We start from the raw sequence: 19,206 nt of genomic DNA on the forward strand, positions 1-19,206 counted from the left end.
AGTATATCAGCATGTTTCACCTCATCCGCTCCCCTGGGAGTCAGTTGTACAGCCTCTCTGTTCTATTCCATTGTGATCTCTCAGATATTTGAGAGTGTTCCATAAAGCCATCCCTGGTTCTCAAGAAAGTGTGAGTTACTGTGTGTGTGTGTCCATGCCTTCTTTACTGAGTACCCTTGGAAAACCCCACCGTGGCACATTCCTTGATGAAATGTCAGAAGTATATAAAACATGTACTCATAAATATTCATTCAGCATGTCTACCTGCCATTCAAGCCATTTAATTTCAGTGTTGAGAGAAAAGTAATTAAAGGAGGAAAATTTCTCTGAGGCTGGGGAGTGATCTCAAGTGAATTTTGATTTTTTTTGCAGATTATCAAAGGTCAACATGGACAGAGTGTTCAAATAAAAGAGAGAAGGGAAAATAAAGCATTACTCGGCATTATTCCACCCTCTCCTGTTTCCAGGCACTGACTGAGATCACTGGGAGAGCCCACAGTTCAGGGAGAGAGAGGGTGTAGAGAGAATTGCTCTCTGTCACTGACCTTCCTCCCAGCCGTGTTAATCCGCAGAGGGCTGAGAAACGGGTCAAAGATCATGTGACTGGTCTCAATGTTGATTGGAGACTGTCTCTTTCCAACAGAGCACAGGTTCCAGGCGGAATTTACCAATCCCCAAAACGAAGGAACTGTTGGGAGAGAATTCAAAATGAGAATTAAGACAATTCAATCATGTATGCTTCTGGTTAAATTGGCAGAGCCTGTCGGTGTCAACTCTTTCAAGGAATGATCCAATTAAGCCTCGGAAACCCTGACTGGCTTTTGTTTCAAGTCTTTACCCAAATCCCTTTTGAAAGTTCTGATTGAAACTGCGTGTAATCCCCTCCAGCTCTTACAGTCAGATTAATCCAGAGCACAATTCACCTCTGTCCTTTTCTCAATATGTAATCTCCAAGTGATCTATGTGTGACCTATATGTAGGGCATATACCATATCTTCTCTTAAATCTCTTTTTTTTAGTGGGCTGTTATTCTGAACATTTTATTTCTTCATTTTTCTAATTTATTACAATGATTTTAGACTTTTAAAGGTCTGTAATAATGGAATATTTCTTTATTCTTCCTAAGAATTTGTACTTAATATTCTGTACCTACCTGGGTACTTAGGTAGCACCGTAAGTGGCAACTTGCAAACTTTCCTGAAAACAGGAATTGCTGGAGATCACAGCAGGTCAGGAGAGAGAGAGAGAGAGAGAGAGAGAGAGAGAGCAAGCTAACGTTTCGAGTCCAGATGACTCCACATCAGAGCTGAGGGGAAGTGTGGTGGGTTGCATTTGTGCAATACTGGATGGAGTGGGGGTGGGGCGGGGGGGTGGAGGAAATGGGACTTAGTTCACGACTGGAGGGTGTTGAACTCAATGTTGAGCCCAGAAAGCTGTAAAGTGCTCGTCTGAAGATGAGATATTGTCCCTCCAATTTGGGCTGGGATTCCCTTCAGGGAATACTGCAGCATGCTGAGGACAGACACATGGGGCATGTGAGCATGACCGACCACGGGAAGGTCAGGGTTATGCTCGCTCACAGACCGTGGGTGATCCAAAGCAGTCACCCAGTCTGTGTTTGGTCTCTCCAATGTAGAGTAGGCCACATTGGGTGCAGTGAATACAATATATGGGATTGGAGGAGGTACAGGGGGAAATGTTGCCCTTGGAAGGTGGGCAGGGAGGAGGGGGACAGGCAGGTGTTGCACCTTCAGTGGTGACATGGGAAGGTGCCGTGGGAAGGGGATAGTATTGGTGGTTGTGGAATGGAGTGGGGTGTCCCAGAGAGAGCGATCCCTGTGAAATGCAGACCAGGGGGAGTGAGGGGAAGATGTGTTTGGTTGTGGTGTTCTGCTGGAGGTGTCTGATATGATGGAGACTGGTGGGATGGAAAGAGAGGACAAGGGGGAGGTGATCACCCTGGTGTGAGTGATGGGAAGGGGTGAGGGTGGAAGCAGGGGTGATGGGTCGGATGTAGTTGAGGGTCCTGTCAATCACACTGGGTGGGAGACCACAGTTATGGAGAGAGGAAGCTGTGTCAGCAGCGCGTTCTGGAAGGTGGCATCATCCGAACAAGTACAACGTGGGTGAAGGAACCAGGAGAATGGGATGGAGTCCTTGCAGGACGTGGGGTGTGAAGAGCCCGTTGTGAAGGTAGCTATGGGAGTCAGTGGCTTTGTAATGGATGGAGACAAGAGAGGTCACGGAAAGGAAGGGAAGTGTCGGAAATGGATAATGTGGAAGTTGTAGAGGGATGGAACTTGGAAGCAAAATGACAGATTGTGAACCAACTCCCATTTCTTCCCTTCCCTTTAGCCTGTTACATTCTGTTATCATGCCCTCTCTCCCATCCCTTCAGCCCAGGGGGACTGTCAGTTCTTCCCAGTCTGGCAGGTAGACACACCATTGCTCTGCCATTCTCATATTCCGATCACTTAATCTGACCTATCAACATCCTTTCTCCACCTGCAACCTACACCCACCCCCCCATACTGCCCCTACCCTCCCACACATTGCCCCCACCACCCCCACAGTGCCCCCACCACCCCCACAGTGCCTCCACCACCCCTACAGTGCCTCCACCACCCCCAAAACTATCGCTTAAATGGTGTTCCCTCTAGACTTCCCTTCATCTAGAGTCACCTAGACTTGAAACTAGCTTGCTCTCTCTCCATGGATGACCCACTGGGATCTCCAGCATTTGTCGTTTTTACCACTCGTTCTAGCATCTGCAGGAATTTGTTCCTGTGACTTATACACTTTTCTCATTTGAGTACGTGTGACAATAAAGTGATCTATATGTATTCCACATGCCATATGAATGTAATCTATATGTAAGTGAATGAAATCTATGTGATTTTAGTCAATATGTGATTGATCTGTGATCTATATGTAATCAGTATCTCTGATACATCCACTGCCTCTGATTGGATACATCAGAACCTGATGTCTCTCCAATGCTTCTCCGACACCAGCACCATTACCCCCACCCCTGCAGTGGGTTCTGTTTGGGTAATGTTGGTTTTTCTCCCTGCACAGTGAACCCATTTTCTCTGTTTCACAGCTAACATTAATACCTATTTGACATCTCTACCCCTCCTTCTCCACCATGAGCACTCCCTTTCACTTTTGCTCAGGACATTGCCACCACCTGTTCCACACCCTCCTCCTCAGTCAGTAACATCAACATCTTTAACCCTAACCCTAACCTTAACCCTATCCCTAACCCTAGCTCCAACCCAAACCCCTCCCCTAACCCTAACCCTAACCATTAACCTTAACCCTAACCCATAAACATCATTAACGATTACCGTAACCCTAACCCATAAACACCATTATCCCTAACCCTAACCCATAAACATCATTAATCCTAACCCTAACCCTAACAACCCTAACCCTAACACTAACCCTATCACATCATTAACCATCACTCTAACCTTAACCCTAACCCTAACCCTATTCTTAACCAATAGAAATCATTACCCCTAACCCTAACCCATAAACATCATTAACCCAAAACCTAACCCTAACCCTAACCTTAACCCATCAACATCATTAACCATCACTCTAACCCTAACCCTAACTCTAACTCTAACCCATAAACATCATTAACCCTAACCCTAACCTTAACCCTAACCCTAACCCTAACCCTAACTCTAACCCTAACCCTAATCCATCAACATCATTAACCCTAACCCTAACCCTAGCCCTAACTCTAACCCATAAACATCATTAACCATAACCTTAACCCTAACCCTAACCCTAACTCTAACCCTAACTCTAATCCATCAACATCATTAACCCTAACCCTAATCCTAACTCTAACCCATAAACATCATTAACCCTAACTCTAACCCTAACCCTGACTCTATCGCTGGTGAGCCCTCCCTTTCACTTTTGTTCAGGACATTATCACCACCTGCTCCACACCCTCCTCCTCAGTCAGCAACACAACCCTAACCCTAACCCATCAACATCATCAACCCTAAGCCAAAACCTAACCCATAAACATCATTAACCCTAACTCTAACCATAACCCTAACCCGAACCCATCAACTTTATTAACCCTAAACCAAACCCTAATCCAACCCATAAACATCATTAACCCTGACCCTAACCCTAACCCTGACCCTAACCCTAACCCTAATGCTGTTCAGTTCTGAAGAGACATATTTGACCTGAGACATTAGCTCTGTTTCTCTCCCCACCTGCTGAGTTTCTCCATCTCTCTCTGGTTTTTAACTCAGTTTTCCATCCTCTGCAGTATTGACTCCTCCTGAGCTGAGTGAGGTTCAATGAGAAGGTGTTTGGGAGCATGGTTGGGGTACAATGTAAACCCTGGGGTGGATCACAGAGTGGAACTGCTCTCCAGATAAAAATACAACCACATTCTGGCACCTGTCCAATAATCTTCAAATCAGTGAATAAAAATATTCAAGAGGAGATCTTTCTTTATCATGTGGTGTTTCTGGTGCTATTCGGATTTCACCCAGACTCTCCTGGAGAGACTAAGCTTTAACCAGGCAAGTTCCAGAATGTTCTCAATGACTGCTGGAGGTTATGTTTGCCTCAACTTCTGGACTGCCGGCCAAAGGCATCTGAGGGTTCGATATTGACTGCTGTGATCCGATCTGGAGGCAATCCCGGATTCTGAGGCCGGTGGGAATGGTCAAGGAATTAACACTTTTCCATGGAAAGGGGAGGTGGTGATCTGGTGATATTATCACGAGACTATTAACTCAGGAAAGGCAGGTAACAGTCTGCAGAGCCCAGTAGAAATCTTCATCACAGCACATGGTGGAAGTGAAATCTAATAAAACTCTGGAATTTAATCGAAAAGTGACTATGTTGGAAAACCCTATTTGGTTCACTATTGTCCTTTAGAGAAGGTAACTGCTGTCTTTATCTGACCTATACAGAAATCCTGACACACACTGCTCTCTGGGCAATTAAGAATGGGTAATAAATGCTGACCCAGCCAGGGATACCCACACACTGGGAATTTAAGACATACTCAGCCCAGGGTATTCTCAGACTAAATGTACTCAATCTTTTCAGACATAAAGTAGGCATAAACTGCCTGTTTTGTATTTGGATCTGCTTTCCTGCCGTGGTTTATATTTTGTGAGATGGATGTTAATAATTAACGCTATTGCTGTTGTCAATGACGACTCCAGCAACATAAATATCACAGCACACAGTGTGACTGAGACTGTGTCCAGAATACAACTCTGGAAAAATCACAGCAAGATTGGCCCGGCCTTGAAACCTGCTCCTCAGTGACTTATTGTATGTTTAGGTTCCTGCTTATCTTCACGAATAGCTCATCGTACAGAGACGGTCAATGAAGTACAATGTCTCTGTATACTAGCTATGTATTATACACAGGCTAATACACAAGGTCCAGCACTCTACTATCAGGAGTGAATCATTATTTGATTTATTTTATTTTTCTAAATGATGGCCTCTTGCTGAGATGTTTGTATCATCGATAGTCACAGGTGAGGTGCCAGAAGACTGGAGGTTGGCTAACGTGGTGCCACTGTTTAAGAAGGGTGGTGAGAACAAGCCAGGGAACTATAGACCAGTGAGCCTGACCTCTGTGGTGGGCAGGTTGTTGGAGGGAATCCTGAGGGACAGGATTTACATGTATTTGGAAAGGCAAGGACTGATTAGGGATAGTCAACATGGCTTTGTGCGCGGGAAATCATGTCTCACAAACTTGATTGAGTTTTTTGAAGAAGTAACAAAGAGGATTGATGAGGGCAGAGCAGTAGATGTGATCTATATGGACTTCAGTAAGGTGTTCGACACGGTTCCCCATGGGAGACTGATTAGCAAGGTTAGATCTCATGGAATACAGGGAGAACTAGCCATTTGGATACAGAACTGGCTCAAAGGTAGAAGACAGAGGGTGGTAGTGGAGGGTTGTTTTTCAGACTGGAGGCCTGTGTCAGTGGAGTGCCACAAGGATCGGTGCTAGGCCCTCTACTTTTTGTCATTTACATAAATGATTTGGATGCGAGCATAAGAGGTACAGTTAGTAAGTTTGCAGATGACACCAAAATTAGAGGCGTAGTGGACAGCGAAGAGGGTTACCTCAGATTACAACAGGATCTGGACCAGATGGGCCAATGGGCTGAGAAGTGGCAGATGGAGTTTAATTTGCGAGGTGCTGCATTTTGGGAAAGCAAATCTTAGCAGAAGTTATACACTTAATGGTAAGGTCCTAGGGAGTGTTGCTGAACAGAGAGACCTTGGAGTGCAGGTTCATAGCTCCTTGAAATTGGAGTCACAGGTAGATAGGATAGTGAAGAAGGCATTTGGTATGCTTTCCTTTATTGGTCAGAGTATTGAGTACAGGAGTACTTGAAACGGTTCAGAAAAGATTTACAAGGATGTTGCCAGGGTTAGAGGATCTGAGCTACAGGGAGAGGCTGAACAGGCTGGGGCTGTTTTCCCTGAAGCGTCGGAGGCTGAGGGGTGACCTTATAGAGGTTTACAAAATTATGAAGGGCATGGATAGGATAAATAGGCGAAGTCTTTTCCCTAGGGTGGGGGAGTCCAGAACGAGAGGGCATAGGTTTAGGGTGAGAGGGGAAAGATATCAAAGGATCCTAAAGGGCAACTTTTTCATGCAGAGGGTGGTACGTGTATGGAATGAGCTGCCAGGGGAAATGGTGGAGGTTGGTACAATTGCAACATTTAAGAGGCATTTGGATGGGTATATGAATAGGAAGAGTTTGGAGGGATATGGGCTGGGTGCTGGCAGGTGGAATAGATTGGGTTGGGATATCTGGTCGGCATGGATGGGTTGGACTGAGGGTCTGTTTCCATGCTGTACATCTCTATGACTGTATGACTGTACGTAACTGTCAGCAGACAGGGCAGCATTTATTGCCATCCCTAGTTGCCCCTTGAGAAGGTGGGGGTGAGCTGCCTTCTTGAACCAGTGCATGTGCTGTGGGTTGACCCACAATGCTCTGAGGGAAGGAATTCCAGGATTCTGACCCAGCGACAGTGAAGGAACGGCAATATATGTCCAAGTCAGGATGGTGAGGGGCTGAGAGGGGAACTTGCAGGGGGTGGCTTTCCCATGTGTCTGCTGCCCTTGTCTTTCTTGATGGAAGTGGTCGTGGGTTGGGAAGGTGCTGCCTGAAGATCTTTGGTGAATTTCTGCAGTGCATCTTGTAGATGGTACATACTGCTGCTACTGAGTGTCGGTGGTGGAGGGAGGGGATGTTTGTGGATGTGGTGCCAATCAAGCGGCTGCTTTGTCCTGGATGGTGTTGAGCTTCTTGAGTGTTGTTGGAGCTGCCCCCATCCAGGGCAAGTGGGGAGTATTCCATCACACTCCTGACTTGTGCCTTGGAGATGATGGACAGATTTTGAGGATTCAGGGGGTGTGTTACTCACCGCAGTATTCACAACCTCTGACCTGCTCTTGTAGTCGCACTGTTTATGTGGTGAGTACATGTGAGTTTCTGGTGTGTCAGAGGTGTTTTCTAACTAATCCCCCCCTCTGCATTAATTTTTCCGTTTAAGTATTTCGCCAACCCCCTTTGGAAAGTCGACATGTCCCAAGGACTCATTGCATTGAAATCGATTCTGCCACGTGGATAGTGGACAGCCTTTGGGGAGTCAGGAGGTGAGTTACCCGCTGCAGTATTCCCAGTCTCTGACCTGCTCTTGTAGCCGCAGTGTTTATGTGGTGAGTCCAGTTGAGTTTCTGGTCAATGATAAGCCCCAGGATGTTGATAGTGGGGGATTCAGTGATAGTAACCCCAGTGAATGCCAAGCAGTGGTGGTTGGATTGTCTTTGGTTAATCAGTCTCTGTGTCCCAATGCTGGAACAAAGAAACAGACCATTGAAAAGGAATCCCTTTCACTGTGTTTGAGCACACTGGAGCAGACACACATCCTCAGAGTAAATTACTGGCTGTTGAGCTTCTCCTGCTGTCACAAAGCACAAATGGAAAGGTTGATGACAGGATTAGGCCAGTGTGAAGGACTGTTTGTCATGACTGACACTGAGAAAGTAAAGCGCCTTTAAAGCAATGCCCTTCACACTGTCATTACATCTCATGGTGTCATTGAATGTACAGAATAACAACTATTTAATGTGGTCATTACTTTTACTTTGTAATCCAACATCACCCCGGCTCACAGAGAAGATGCATTTACAAAAACGATAATAATTATTTCCACCACACACTAAGTGATGAACAGGCAGCTGCTGTAGAATTTAGCAGAGTTGAAGGCGGTATAGTAAGAGAGCGATGTGGACCCGGGGATCTGAGACGCTGTCTAATTGGAATGATCAGCTCATGTCATGGTGCTCAGAAATCCCAATGACAAGAGTCCCAATAACGGAGGCAGGTAGAGACGGTCACACATCTCCTTCTGGGATTTGCCTTTGCAGAGGTAGTCTGGAGGAAGATGCGATGGTATGTGTAGAGGTTAATCCTGAGCAGCCCTGTGACGCAGGACTCTGTGCTCTACGGGCTATTCCCCGAGACGCACATTGAGATAAATGTCAACTGCGCCTGGAGGACCATCAACTTGGTGAAAACCACTCTTTTAGTCTGCCCAAAACTTACTAGTGTTCCAGAGCAAGGAGTTGACTCCGACTGAATGTTGCAGACTGAAACATCCCAAGGTCCAGGACTCTGTGCTGAGGGACACACTGATGCTTGGAGAAGCTGCCGCCAAGACACAGTGGGGAAAGACCACTGTCTGAGGGCAAATGGGAGTCCTTTCAATTATCGGACCCTCCCAGTGCCTCACATCTACATAAATATAGTCTTGCACTAGTAAGTGATGCCTTTCTTTTGAAAATGCAGGGATGTCAAATTCCAATGTGTTGTTTGTTTTTACTTCTCTGCAAAGCCTGTGAGGAACTGTTTTAGTGCGGAATCCATGTACTTACAGCTGTGTGTTTTTATGAATAATGGATATTTTTCCAACAATGAAAAATCAGATTTCCCTAGAGAATATCAGACAAAGTGCTTTAAAAGGACCAACCCCACGAAGGAGACAAGCACGATACCTGGTCAGTGGGTTTTCAGGCGAATATCCTCACACTCAGGTTTACTGCCAGACTTTTATTTCCAAAGTTTTCAACCAAATTTGAGCAGGCAATCTGGGGCGGCATGGTGGCACAGTGGTTAGCACTGCTGCCTCACAGCGCCAGAGACCCGGGTTCAATTCCCGCCTCAGGCGACTGACTGTGTGGAGTTTGCACATTCTCCCCGTGTCTGCGTGGGTTTTCTCCGGGTGCTCCGGTTTCCTCCCACAGTCCAAAGATGTGCAGGTTAGGGTGGATTGGTCATGGGAAATTACCCAGAGTGTGCAGGTTAGGTGTGACGTAGAGGTGCTTGTGTTGGACTGGGATGGACAAAGGGAAAAAACACACAACACCAAGCTATACTTGGTAGCTTGTACTTAAATAAATGATGGATAGATTAGAGTGGTGCTGGGAAAGCAGCACTTTCATTCCTGATGAAGGGCTTTTGCCCGAAACGTGATTTTCCTGCTCCTCAGATGCTGCCTGACCTGCTGTGCTTTTCCACTCTAATCTAGACTCTGGTTTCCAGCATCTGCAGTCCTCACTTTTGCCTTAAATAAATGACGCCAACTTTTATAGATGCGCCATCGAGAGCATTCTGTTTGGATGTATCACTACCTGGTATGACAAGTGTACCATTCAAGATCGGAGATGGTTACAGAGAGTGGTGAACTCAGCCCGGACAATCACAAAGGCCAACCTCCCATCTATAGAATCCATCTACCAGGCCCGCTGTCAAGGAAAGGCCGCCAGCATTCTCAAAGATCCATCCCACCCAGGCAATGTTTTTCTACAACCTCTACCACCAGGGAGAAAGTACAGAAGCCTGAACACACGCACCAGCCGGTTTCAGAACAGTTTCTACCCGACTGTTGTTAGAATACTGAATGGACTCTCAAACTCTTAACATTCACCTGTCCCTGTGTTTTTGTTGTTGCCGCTGTTTACCTAGTATTTACTTATCTATGCGACTTAACTCTGTGATCAGCCTGTATTGCTCACAAGACAAAGATTTTCACTGTGCCACGGTACACGTGACAATAAATTCAATTCAATTCAACTTGTCGGACTACAAGCAGATTAGGTGTGTAAGCCACAGGAAATGCAGGGTTACAGGGTTAGGGGAGTGAATCTGGGTGGGAGAGTCAGAGAGGACTTACTGGGACGAATGGCCAGTTCTCATAATGTAGGGATTCTGTCAAGGTGGGATTCGATTTCCTGTGCTCTGAATTATTAGCATCAGAGAATCAGGGCAGCAGAAGGCCATTCTGCCCTGCTGGCTCTGCTGGCTCTTCCAGCAGTCGCCCTAACCCTTACTCTTTCTCCTGCACAAATACGATGTTAAAAGCCCTTCCTGTGCTGGGCTGGAGTTGCTGAGCATGATGAAAGCAGCAAGAATGGGTCTGCCGAATATTTCAATAACCAGGCAAGTATTGAGCAGCCCCAAGCCATTCATTTGGAGAAATCAAAATCGTAATTGCATTGGGATTTCTTAAATTAAAAAAAAACACAGCCCATTTGAATCATTGGTTTGACAATTCAATCTAAACAAAAATGACAGAAAGTATTGATGAAAAGATATCGTTTACAATTAGAATTCTGTGCTGTGGTCGTGTATCTCATCTTAATTTAGCAGTGGGTCGATGGTACAGAGACACAAAACAACGGGTTATTAATGAATTCTACACACCTCGGATCAGGATTAGAATTTGTAATGCAGTAAAGAAATAGGTAGGGGTTTGATCCATTGCGATTGTGTTCAGTGGGAGTGAATGGGAAGGGGTTTGATCCATTGGGATTGTGTTCAGTGGGAGTGAATGGGAAGGGGTTTGATCCATTGGGATTGGGTACTGTGGGAATGAATGGGAAGGGGTTTGATTCATTGCGATTGAGTACAGTGGGAGTGAATGGGAAGGGGTTTGATCCATTGGGATTGGGTACAGTGGGAATGAATGGGAAGGGGTTTGATTCATTGGGATTGGGTACAGTGGGAATGAATGGGAAGGAGTTTGATTCATTGGGATTGGGTACAGTGGGAATGAATGGGAAGGGGTTGTGATCCATTTGGATTGGGTACAGTGGGAGTGAATGGGAAGGGGTTTGATCCATTGGGATTGGGTACAATGGGTGTGAATGGGAAGGGTTTGATCCATTGGGATTGGATACAGTGGCAGTGAATGGGAAGGGGTTTGATCCATTGGGATTGGGTAAAGTGGGAGTGAATGGGAAGGGTTTGATCCATTGTGATTGGGTACAGTGGGGTGAATGGGAAGGGGTTTGATCCATTGGAATTGGGTACAGCGGGAGTGAATGGGAAGGGGTTTGATCCATTGGGATTGGATACAGTGGGAGTGAATGGGAAGGGGTTGTTATCCATTGGGATTGGGTACAGTGGGAGTGAGTGGGAAGGGGTTGTGATCCATTGGGATTGGGTACAGTGGGAGTGAATGGGAAGGGTTGTGATCTATTGGGAATGGGTACAGTGGGAGTGAATGGGAAGGGTTGTGATCCATTGGGATTGGTTACAGTGGGAGTGAATGGGAAGGGGTTGTGATCCATTGGGATTGGGTACAGTGGGAGTGAATGGGAAGGGGTTTGATCCATTGGGATTGGGTACAGTGGGAGTGAATGGGAAGGGGTTGTGATCCATTGGGATTGGGTACAGTGGGAGTGAATGGGAAGGGGTTGTGATCCATTGGGATTGGGTACAGTGGGAGTGAATGGGAAGGGGTTTGATCCATTGGGATTGGGTACAGTGGGAGTGAATGGGAAGGGGTTTGATCCATTGGGATTGGGTACAGTGGGAGTGAATGGGAAGGGGTTTGATCCATTGGGATTGGGTACAGTGGGAGTGAATGGGAAGGGGTTGTGATCCATTGGGATTGGGTACAGTGGGAGTGAATGGGAAGGGGTTTGATCCATTGGGATTGGGTAGAGTGGGAGTGAATGGGAAGGGAACAAAATAAACATTGCTGGAAAAGCTCAGCAGCCTTGATGGAGAGTTAACATTTCAGATTGAGTGACTCTTCCCCAGAAATGATTGTAAGGAGGAAAGTTAGTTTTTATGCAGGAGACAGGGTGAGGGGAGGGGTAAGGAGTGAACAATAGGTGGAGATAGAGATAGAGAGAGAGAGAAAAAAAACAGTTGGATAGACAAAGGCGTGGATAATAATCAGCCTCTGAGAATTAATAGCTACCAATGGAGGTTGTTAGTGGTTCATAATGGGTTTTGTGTCATCGTAGACCATATGACAACAAGGCTTGGTGTGTAGGGGTTGGCGTAAGGACATGGGATTCTGAGAGACAGGATTTATGATGACTTGGAAAACCATAGTTTGATTAGAGATAGTCAGCATGGCTTTGTTGGGGGCAGGTCTTGCCTCACAAGTACTACTGAATTCTTTGAGGATGTGACAAAACATAGAGATGGAGGTAGAGCAGTGGATGTCGTGCACATGGATTTTATCAAGGCATTGATGAGATACCCCATGGTAGGCTCATTCAGAAAGTAAGGAGGCATGGGATACAGGGAAATCTGGCTGTTTGGATATAGAATTGGCTGGCCCATGGGAGACAGGGGGTGGTAGTAAATAGAAAGCCTGGAGCTCAGTGACCAGTGGTGTTCCTCAGGGATCTGTTCTGGGACCTCTGATCTTTGTGATTTTAATAAATTACTTGGATGAGGAAGTGGAAGGGGTGGGTTAGTTTGCCGATTGTATGAAGATTGGTGGAGTGGTGGATAGTGTGGAGGGCTGTTATAGGTTACAACAGGACATTGACAGGATGCAGAACTGGGCTGACAAGTGACAGATGGAGTTCAACCAGGAAAAGTGTGAAGTGATTCATTTTGGAAGGTCAAATTGGAATGCAGATTACAGAGTTAAAGGCAGGACGCTCAGCAATGTGGAGGAACAGAGGGATCTTGGGGTCGATGTCCATAGATCCCTCAAAGTTGCCACCCAGTTTGATAGGGTTGTTAAGAAGGCGCATGGTGTGTTGGCTTTCATTATCAGGGTTATTGAGTTTAAGAGCCACGAGGTTATGCTGCAGCTCTCTAAAACCCTGGTTAGAGCACAGTTGGAATATTGTGTTCAGTTCTGGTTGCCTCATTATAGGAAGGATGTGGAAGCTTTAGAGAGGGTGCAGAGGAGATTTATCAGGATGCTGCCCGCACTGGAGGACATGTCTTATGAAGAAAGGTTGAGGGGGCTAGGGCTTTTCTCATTGGAGTGAAGAGGGGTGAGAGGTGACTTGATTGAGGTGTACAAGATGATGAGAGGCAGAGATAGAGTGTATAGCCAGAGACTTTTTCCCAGGGTGGAAATGGCTATCACAAGGGGGCATTATTTTAAGGTAATTGAGGAAGGTTTAGGGGAGACTCAGATGTAGGTTCTTTACCAAGGGCAGGTCATGTCTCACAAACCTCATTGAGTTTTTTGAGAAGGTGACCAAGCATGTGGATGAGGGAAGGGCAGTTGATGTGGTGTACATGGTCTTCAGTAAAGCCTTTGATAAGGTTCCACATGGTTGGCTACTGGAGAAAATGTAGATGCATGGGATTGAGGGTGATTTAGCAATTTGGATTAGAAACTGACTTTCTGAAAGAAGGCAGCGAGTGGTGGTTGATGTAAAATATTCACCTGGAGTCCAGTTACTGGTGATGACCACTGCTGTTTGTCATTTTTATAAATGACTTAGATGCAGGCATAGGTGGATGGGTTAATAAGTTTGCAGATGACACTAATGTCGGTGGAGTGGTGGACAGTGTGGAAGAATGTTACAGGTTGCAGGGGGACCTGGATACACTGCAGAATTGGGCTGAGAGAAACAGATCCTTCGGTCCAACCCGTCCATGCCAACCAGATATCCCAACCCAATTTAGTCCCACCTGCCAGCACCCGGCCCATATCCCTCCAAACCCTTCCTATTCATATACCCATCCAAATACCTTTTAAATGTTGCAATTGTACCAGCCTCCACCACATCCTCTGGCAGCTCATTCCATACACGTACCACCCTCTGTGTGAAAACCTTGCCCCTTAGGTCTCTTTTATATCTTCCCCCTCTCACCCTAAACCTATGCCCTCTAGTTCTGGATGTCCCATCTCCAGGGAAAAGACTTTGTCTATTTATCCTATCCATGCCCCTCATAATTTTGTAAACCTCTATAAGGTCACCCCTCAGTCTCTGACACTCCAGGGAAAACAGCCCCAGCCTGTTCAGCCTCTCCCTATTGCTCAAATCCTCCAACCCTGGCAACATCCTTGTAAATCATTTCTGAACCCTTTCAGGTTTCACAACATCTTTCTGCTAGGAAGGCGACCAGAATTGCAATATTCCACCAGTGGCCCCGAACTAATGTCCTGTACAGCCGCAACATGACCTCCCAACTCCTGTACTCAAGACTCTGACCAATAAAAGGAAAGCATACCAAACGCCTTCTTCACTATCCTATCTACCTGCGACTCCACTTTCAAGGAGCTATGAACCTGCACTCCAAGGTCTCTTTGTTCAGCAACACTCCCTAGGACCTTATCATTAAGTGTATAAGTCCTGCTAAGATTTGTTTTCCCAAAATGCAGCACCTCGCATTTATCTGAATTAAACTCCATCTGCCACTTCTCAGCCCATTGGCCCATCTGGTCCAGATCCTGTTGTAATCTGAGGTAACCCTCTTCGCTGTCCACTACACCTCCAATTTTGGTGTCATCTGCAAACTTACTAACTGTACCCCTTATGCTCACATCCAAATCATTTATGTAAATGACAAAAAGTAGAGGGCCCAGCACCGATCCAAGGCAGCTTAATGTTCCAGGATACAAATGCTACAGGAAGGATAGAAAGGGAGGCAAGAGAGGAGGGGGAGTGGCATTTTTGATAAGAGACAGCATTACAGCTGTGCTGAGGGAGGATATTCCCAGAAATACATCCAGGGAAGTTATTTGAGTGGAACTGAGAAATAAGAAAGGGATGATCACCTTATTGGGATTGAATTATAGACCCCCCCAATAGTCAGAGGGAAATTGAGAAACAAAGGAGGTCTCAGCTATCTGTAAGAATAATAGGGTGGTTATGGTAGGGGATTTTAACTTTCTGAACATAGACTGGGACTGCCATAGTGTTAAGGGTTTAGATGGAGAGGAATTTCTTAAATGTGTACAAGACAATTTTCCGATTCAATATGTCGATGTACCTACTAGAGAAGGTGCAAAACTTAACCTACTCTTGGGAGCTAAGGCAGGGCAGGTGACTGGGGGAGCACTTTGGGGCCAGCGACCATAATTCTATTCGTTTTAAAATAGTGATGGAAAAGGATAGACCAGATCTAAAAGTTGAAGTTCTAAATTAGAGGAAGGCTAATTTCGATGGTATTAGGCAAGAACTTTCAAAAGCTGATTGGAGGCAGATGTTCGCAGGTAAAGGGACGGCTGGAAAATGGGAAGCCTTCAGAAATGAGATAACAAGAGTCCAGAGAAAGTATATTCCTGTTCGGGTGAAAGGAAAGGCTGGTAGGTATAGGGAATGCTGGATGACTAAAGAAATTGAGTGTTTGGTTAAGAAAAAGAAGGAAGCATATGTCAAGTATAGACAGGATAGATCGAGTGAATCCTTAGAAGAGTATACTTAAGAGGGAAATCAGGAGGGCAAAATGGGGACATGAGATAGCTTTGGCAAATAGAATTAAGGAGAATACAAAGGGTTTATACAAATATATTAAGGACAAAAGGGTAACTAGGGAGAGAATAGGGCCCCTCAAAGATCAGCAAGGCAGCCTTTGTGTGGAACCACAGAAAATGGGGGAGATACTAAATGAATATTTTGCATCAGCATTTACTGTGGAAAAGGATATCGAAAAACTATAGACCGGTGGGCGGCACGGTGACACAGTGGTTAGCACTGCTGCCTCACAGCACCAGAGACCCGGGTTCAATTCCCGCCTCAGGCGACTAACTATGTGGAGTTTGCACGTTCTCCCCGTGTCTGCGTGGGTTTCCTCCGGGTGCTCCGGTTTCCTCCCACAGTCCAAAGATGTGCAGGTCAGGTGAATTGGCCATGCTAAATTACCCGTAGTGTTAGGTAAGGGTTAAATGTAGGGGTATGGATGGGTTGCGCTTCGGCGGGTCGGTGTGGACTTGTTGGGCCGAAGGGCCTGTTTCCACACTGTAAGTAATCTAATCTAATCTAAAATCTAATCTAATAGACTGTAGGGAAATAGATGGTGACATCTTCCAAATTGTCCAGATTACAGAGGAGAAAGTGCTGGATGTCTTGAAACGAGTAAAGGTGGATAAATCCCCAGGACCTGATCAGGTGTACCCGAGAACTCTGTGGGAAGCTAGAGAAGTGATAACTGGGCCTCTTGCTGAGATATTTGTATCATCGATAGTCACAGGTGAGGTGCCTGAAGACTGGAGGTTGGCTAACGTGGTGCCACTGTCTAAGAAGGGTGGTAAGGACAAGCCAGGAACTATAGACCAGTGAGCCTGACCTAAGTGGTGGGCAAGTTGTTGGAGGGAATCCTGAGGGACAGGATGTACATGTATTTGGAAAGGCAAGGACTGATTAGGGATAGTCAACATGGCTTTGTGCGTGGGAAATCATGTCTCACAAACTTGATTGAGTTTTTTGAAGAAGTAACAAAGAGGATTGATGAGGGCAGAGCGGTAGATGTGATCTATATGGACTTCAGTAAGGCGTTCAACAAGGTTCCCCATGGGAGACTGGTTAGCAAGGTTAGATCTCATGGAATACAGGGGGAACTAGCCATTTGGATACAGAACTGGCTCAAAGGTAGAAGTGGCAAATGGAGATCAATGCAGCTAAATGTGAGGTGATGCACTTTGGGAAGAATAACAGGAAGGCAGAGTACTGGGTCAATGGAAAGATTCTCGGTAGTGTGGATGTGCAGAGGGATCTTGGAGTCCATATGTTGTTAAGGAGGCATATGGTGTGTTAGGTTTCATTGGTAGAGGGATTGAGTTCCGGAGCCGTGATGTCATGCTGCAACTATACAAAACGCTGGTGCGGCCAAACTTGGAATATTATGTACAGTTCTGGTCACCCCATTACAGGAAGGATGTGGAAGCATTGGAAAAGGTGCAGAGGAGATTTACCAGGATGTTGCCTGGTCTGAAGGGAAGGTCTTGTGAGGAAAGGCTGAGGGACTTGGGTCTGTTCTCATTGGAGAGAAGGCTAAGGGGGGATTTGATAGAGATACACAAGATGATCAGAGGATTAGATAGGGTAGACAGTGAAAGTCTTTTTCCTAGGATGATAACATTTGCTTATACGAGGGGGCATAGCTACAAACTGAGGGTTGATAGATTTAAGACAAATGTCAGCGGCAGGTTCTTTACACAGAGAGTGGTAAGGGTGTGGAATGCCCTGCCTGCCAATGTAGTCAACTCAGCCACATTAGGGAGATTTAAACAATCCTTGGATAAGGACATGGATGATGAAGGGATAGTGTTGGGGGATGGGCTTAGATTAGTTCACAGGTCAGCGCAACATTGAGGGCCGAAGGGCCTGTTCTACGCTGTATTGTTCTATGTTCCATGTTGCATCTCTTACACAGAGAGTGGTGGGTGTGTGGAATGCACTGCCAGCTGCGATAGCAGAGTCAGAGACATTAGGGACATTTAAGCAACTCTTGGACAGGCCCATGAAAGATAGTACAATGAAAGGCATGTAGGTCAGTTTAATCTTAGAGTAGAATAAAAGGTTGGCACAACATTGAGGGCCGAAGGGCCTGTTCTGTGCTGTCCTGTTCTATGTTCTGTGGGAGAAAGTGCTCCAATATCTAAAATTGTTGAATTCAATATTGAGTCCAGAAGGATGTGGAGTTCCCAAGTGGAAAATGCGATGCTGTTGTTCCAGCTTGTGCTGACCTCCTCTGGAGCACAGCAGCCAGCCTGAGACAGGGAGATTGGCCAGGGAACATGGCAGTGTGGTGAAGTGGCAGGTACCTGGAAACTCAGGATTATCTTTGTGGACAGAATGTAGGTGTTCTGTAAAGCAGTCACCCCAGTCTACACTTTGTTTCCCCAATGTAGAGGGGACCGCATTGTGAGCAGTGAATGCAGTAGACTAGGTTGAGTAACGTGCAGGTAAAGTGCTGCTTCACCTGTTCGGGGCCTTAAATAGTGAGGAGGAAGGAAGTAAATGGGGAGCTATTCCCCTGTGGTTGCAGGGGCAGGGGCTGTGGGGGCGGGGGGTGGGGAGAGAAGAAGGAGTGGAACAGGGTGTCCTGGAGGGAATAGCCCTGACAAGGAGTTGGAGGGGAGTATGGGTCTGATGGTGGCAGCCTGCTGGAGGTGGCAGAAATGACGGCTCATGATCCTCTGGATATGGATGCTGGTGGGATGGTAGGTGAGGACAAGGAGACCCTATCATTGTTACGGGAGGGAGGAGAGGGGGGTGAGGGCGGAAATGCGGGAGATGAGTCAGACCCGGCTGAGGGCCCTGTCAGCTATGGTGCTGGGGAGTCCTCGGTTCAGGAAGAAGGTGGATATTTCGGAGGCTCCTTTGTCAAAGTTGGCGTGTTCGGAACAGCTGCAACAAGATGGAGGAACTGGGAGAATGGAATGGAATCTTGACAGGAAGCAGGCTGTGAGGATGTACAGTCCAGGTAGCTGTGGGAGTCGGTGGGTTTATCATGAATATTATGGCCTGTTGACCCCCATAAAGAGAAGCAGAGATGTCGAGGAAGGGAAGGGAAGGGTCAGAGATAGGGCAGATGAAAGTGAGGGCGGGGTGGAAATTGGAAGTGAAATCGATGAACTTTTTCAATCCTGGACAAGTTTGGGAAGCAACACCGATGATGTCATTGATGTACTGGAAAAAGTGTTGTGGGTGGGGGCCGGAACACAACTGGAACAAGGAATGTTTCACGTATCGCACAAAGAGACAGGCATCACTGGGGCCCATGTTGGTATCCATGGCGACCCCTTTGACCTGAAGAAAGCCAGAGGAGGTAAAAGAAAAGTTGTTCAGGGTGAGGACATGCTCAACCAAGTGGAGCAGGGTTGTGGGGGGTGGGGACTGTTCAGGAACAAGCAGAGAGCCCTGAGACCACCCTGGTGGGGGATGGACATGTAAAG

At 46.4% G+C, this 19,206-nt stretch overlaps 1 protein-coding gene across 2 annotated transcripts in view; it reads right to left on the minus strand.

Annotated features, from left to right (window-relative positions):
• Window positions 1-19,206, minus strand: part of ca10a (carbonic anhydrase 10 (inactive)a) — a 723,416-nt gene that overhangs the window by 579,098 nt on the left and 125,112 nt on the right. For both annotated transcript variants that reach the window (XM_088000831.1, XM_088000832.1), the window contains exon 3: window positions 546-688. In XM_088000831.1, coding sequence (XP_087856957.1) covers window positions 546-688 — 143 coding nt within the window. The remainder of the gene's footprint in view (window positions 1-545; window positions 689-19,206) is intronic.

The sequence above is a fragment of the Chiloscyllium plagiosum genome, unplaced genomic scaffold (assembly GCF_037043375.1).
Source record: "Chiloscyllium plagiosum isolate Xiang-an unplaced genomic scaffold, Cpla_swu_hap1 HiC_scaffold_25, whole genome shotgun sequence".
Classification (NCBI taxonomy): Eukaryota; Metazoa; Chordata; class Chondrichthyes; order Orectolobiformes; family Hemiscylliidae; genus Chiloscyllium; species Chiloscyllium plagiosum.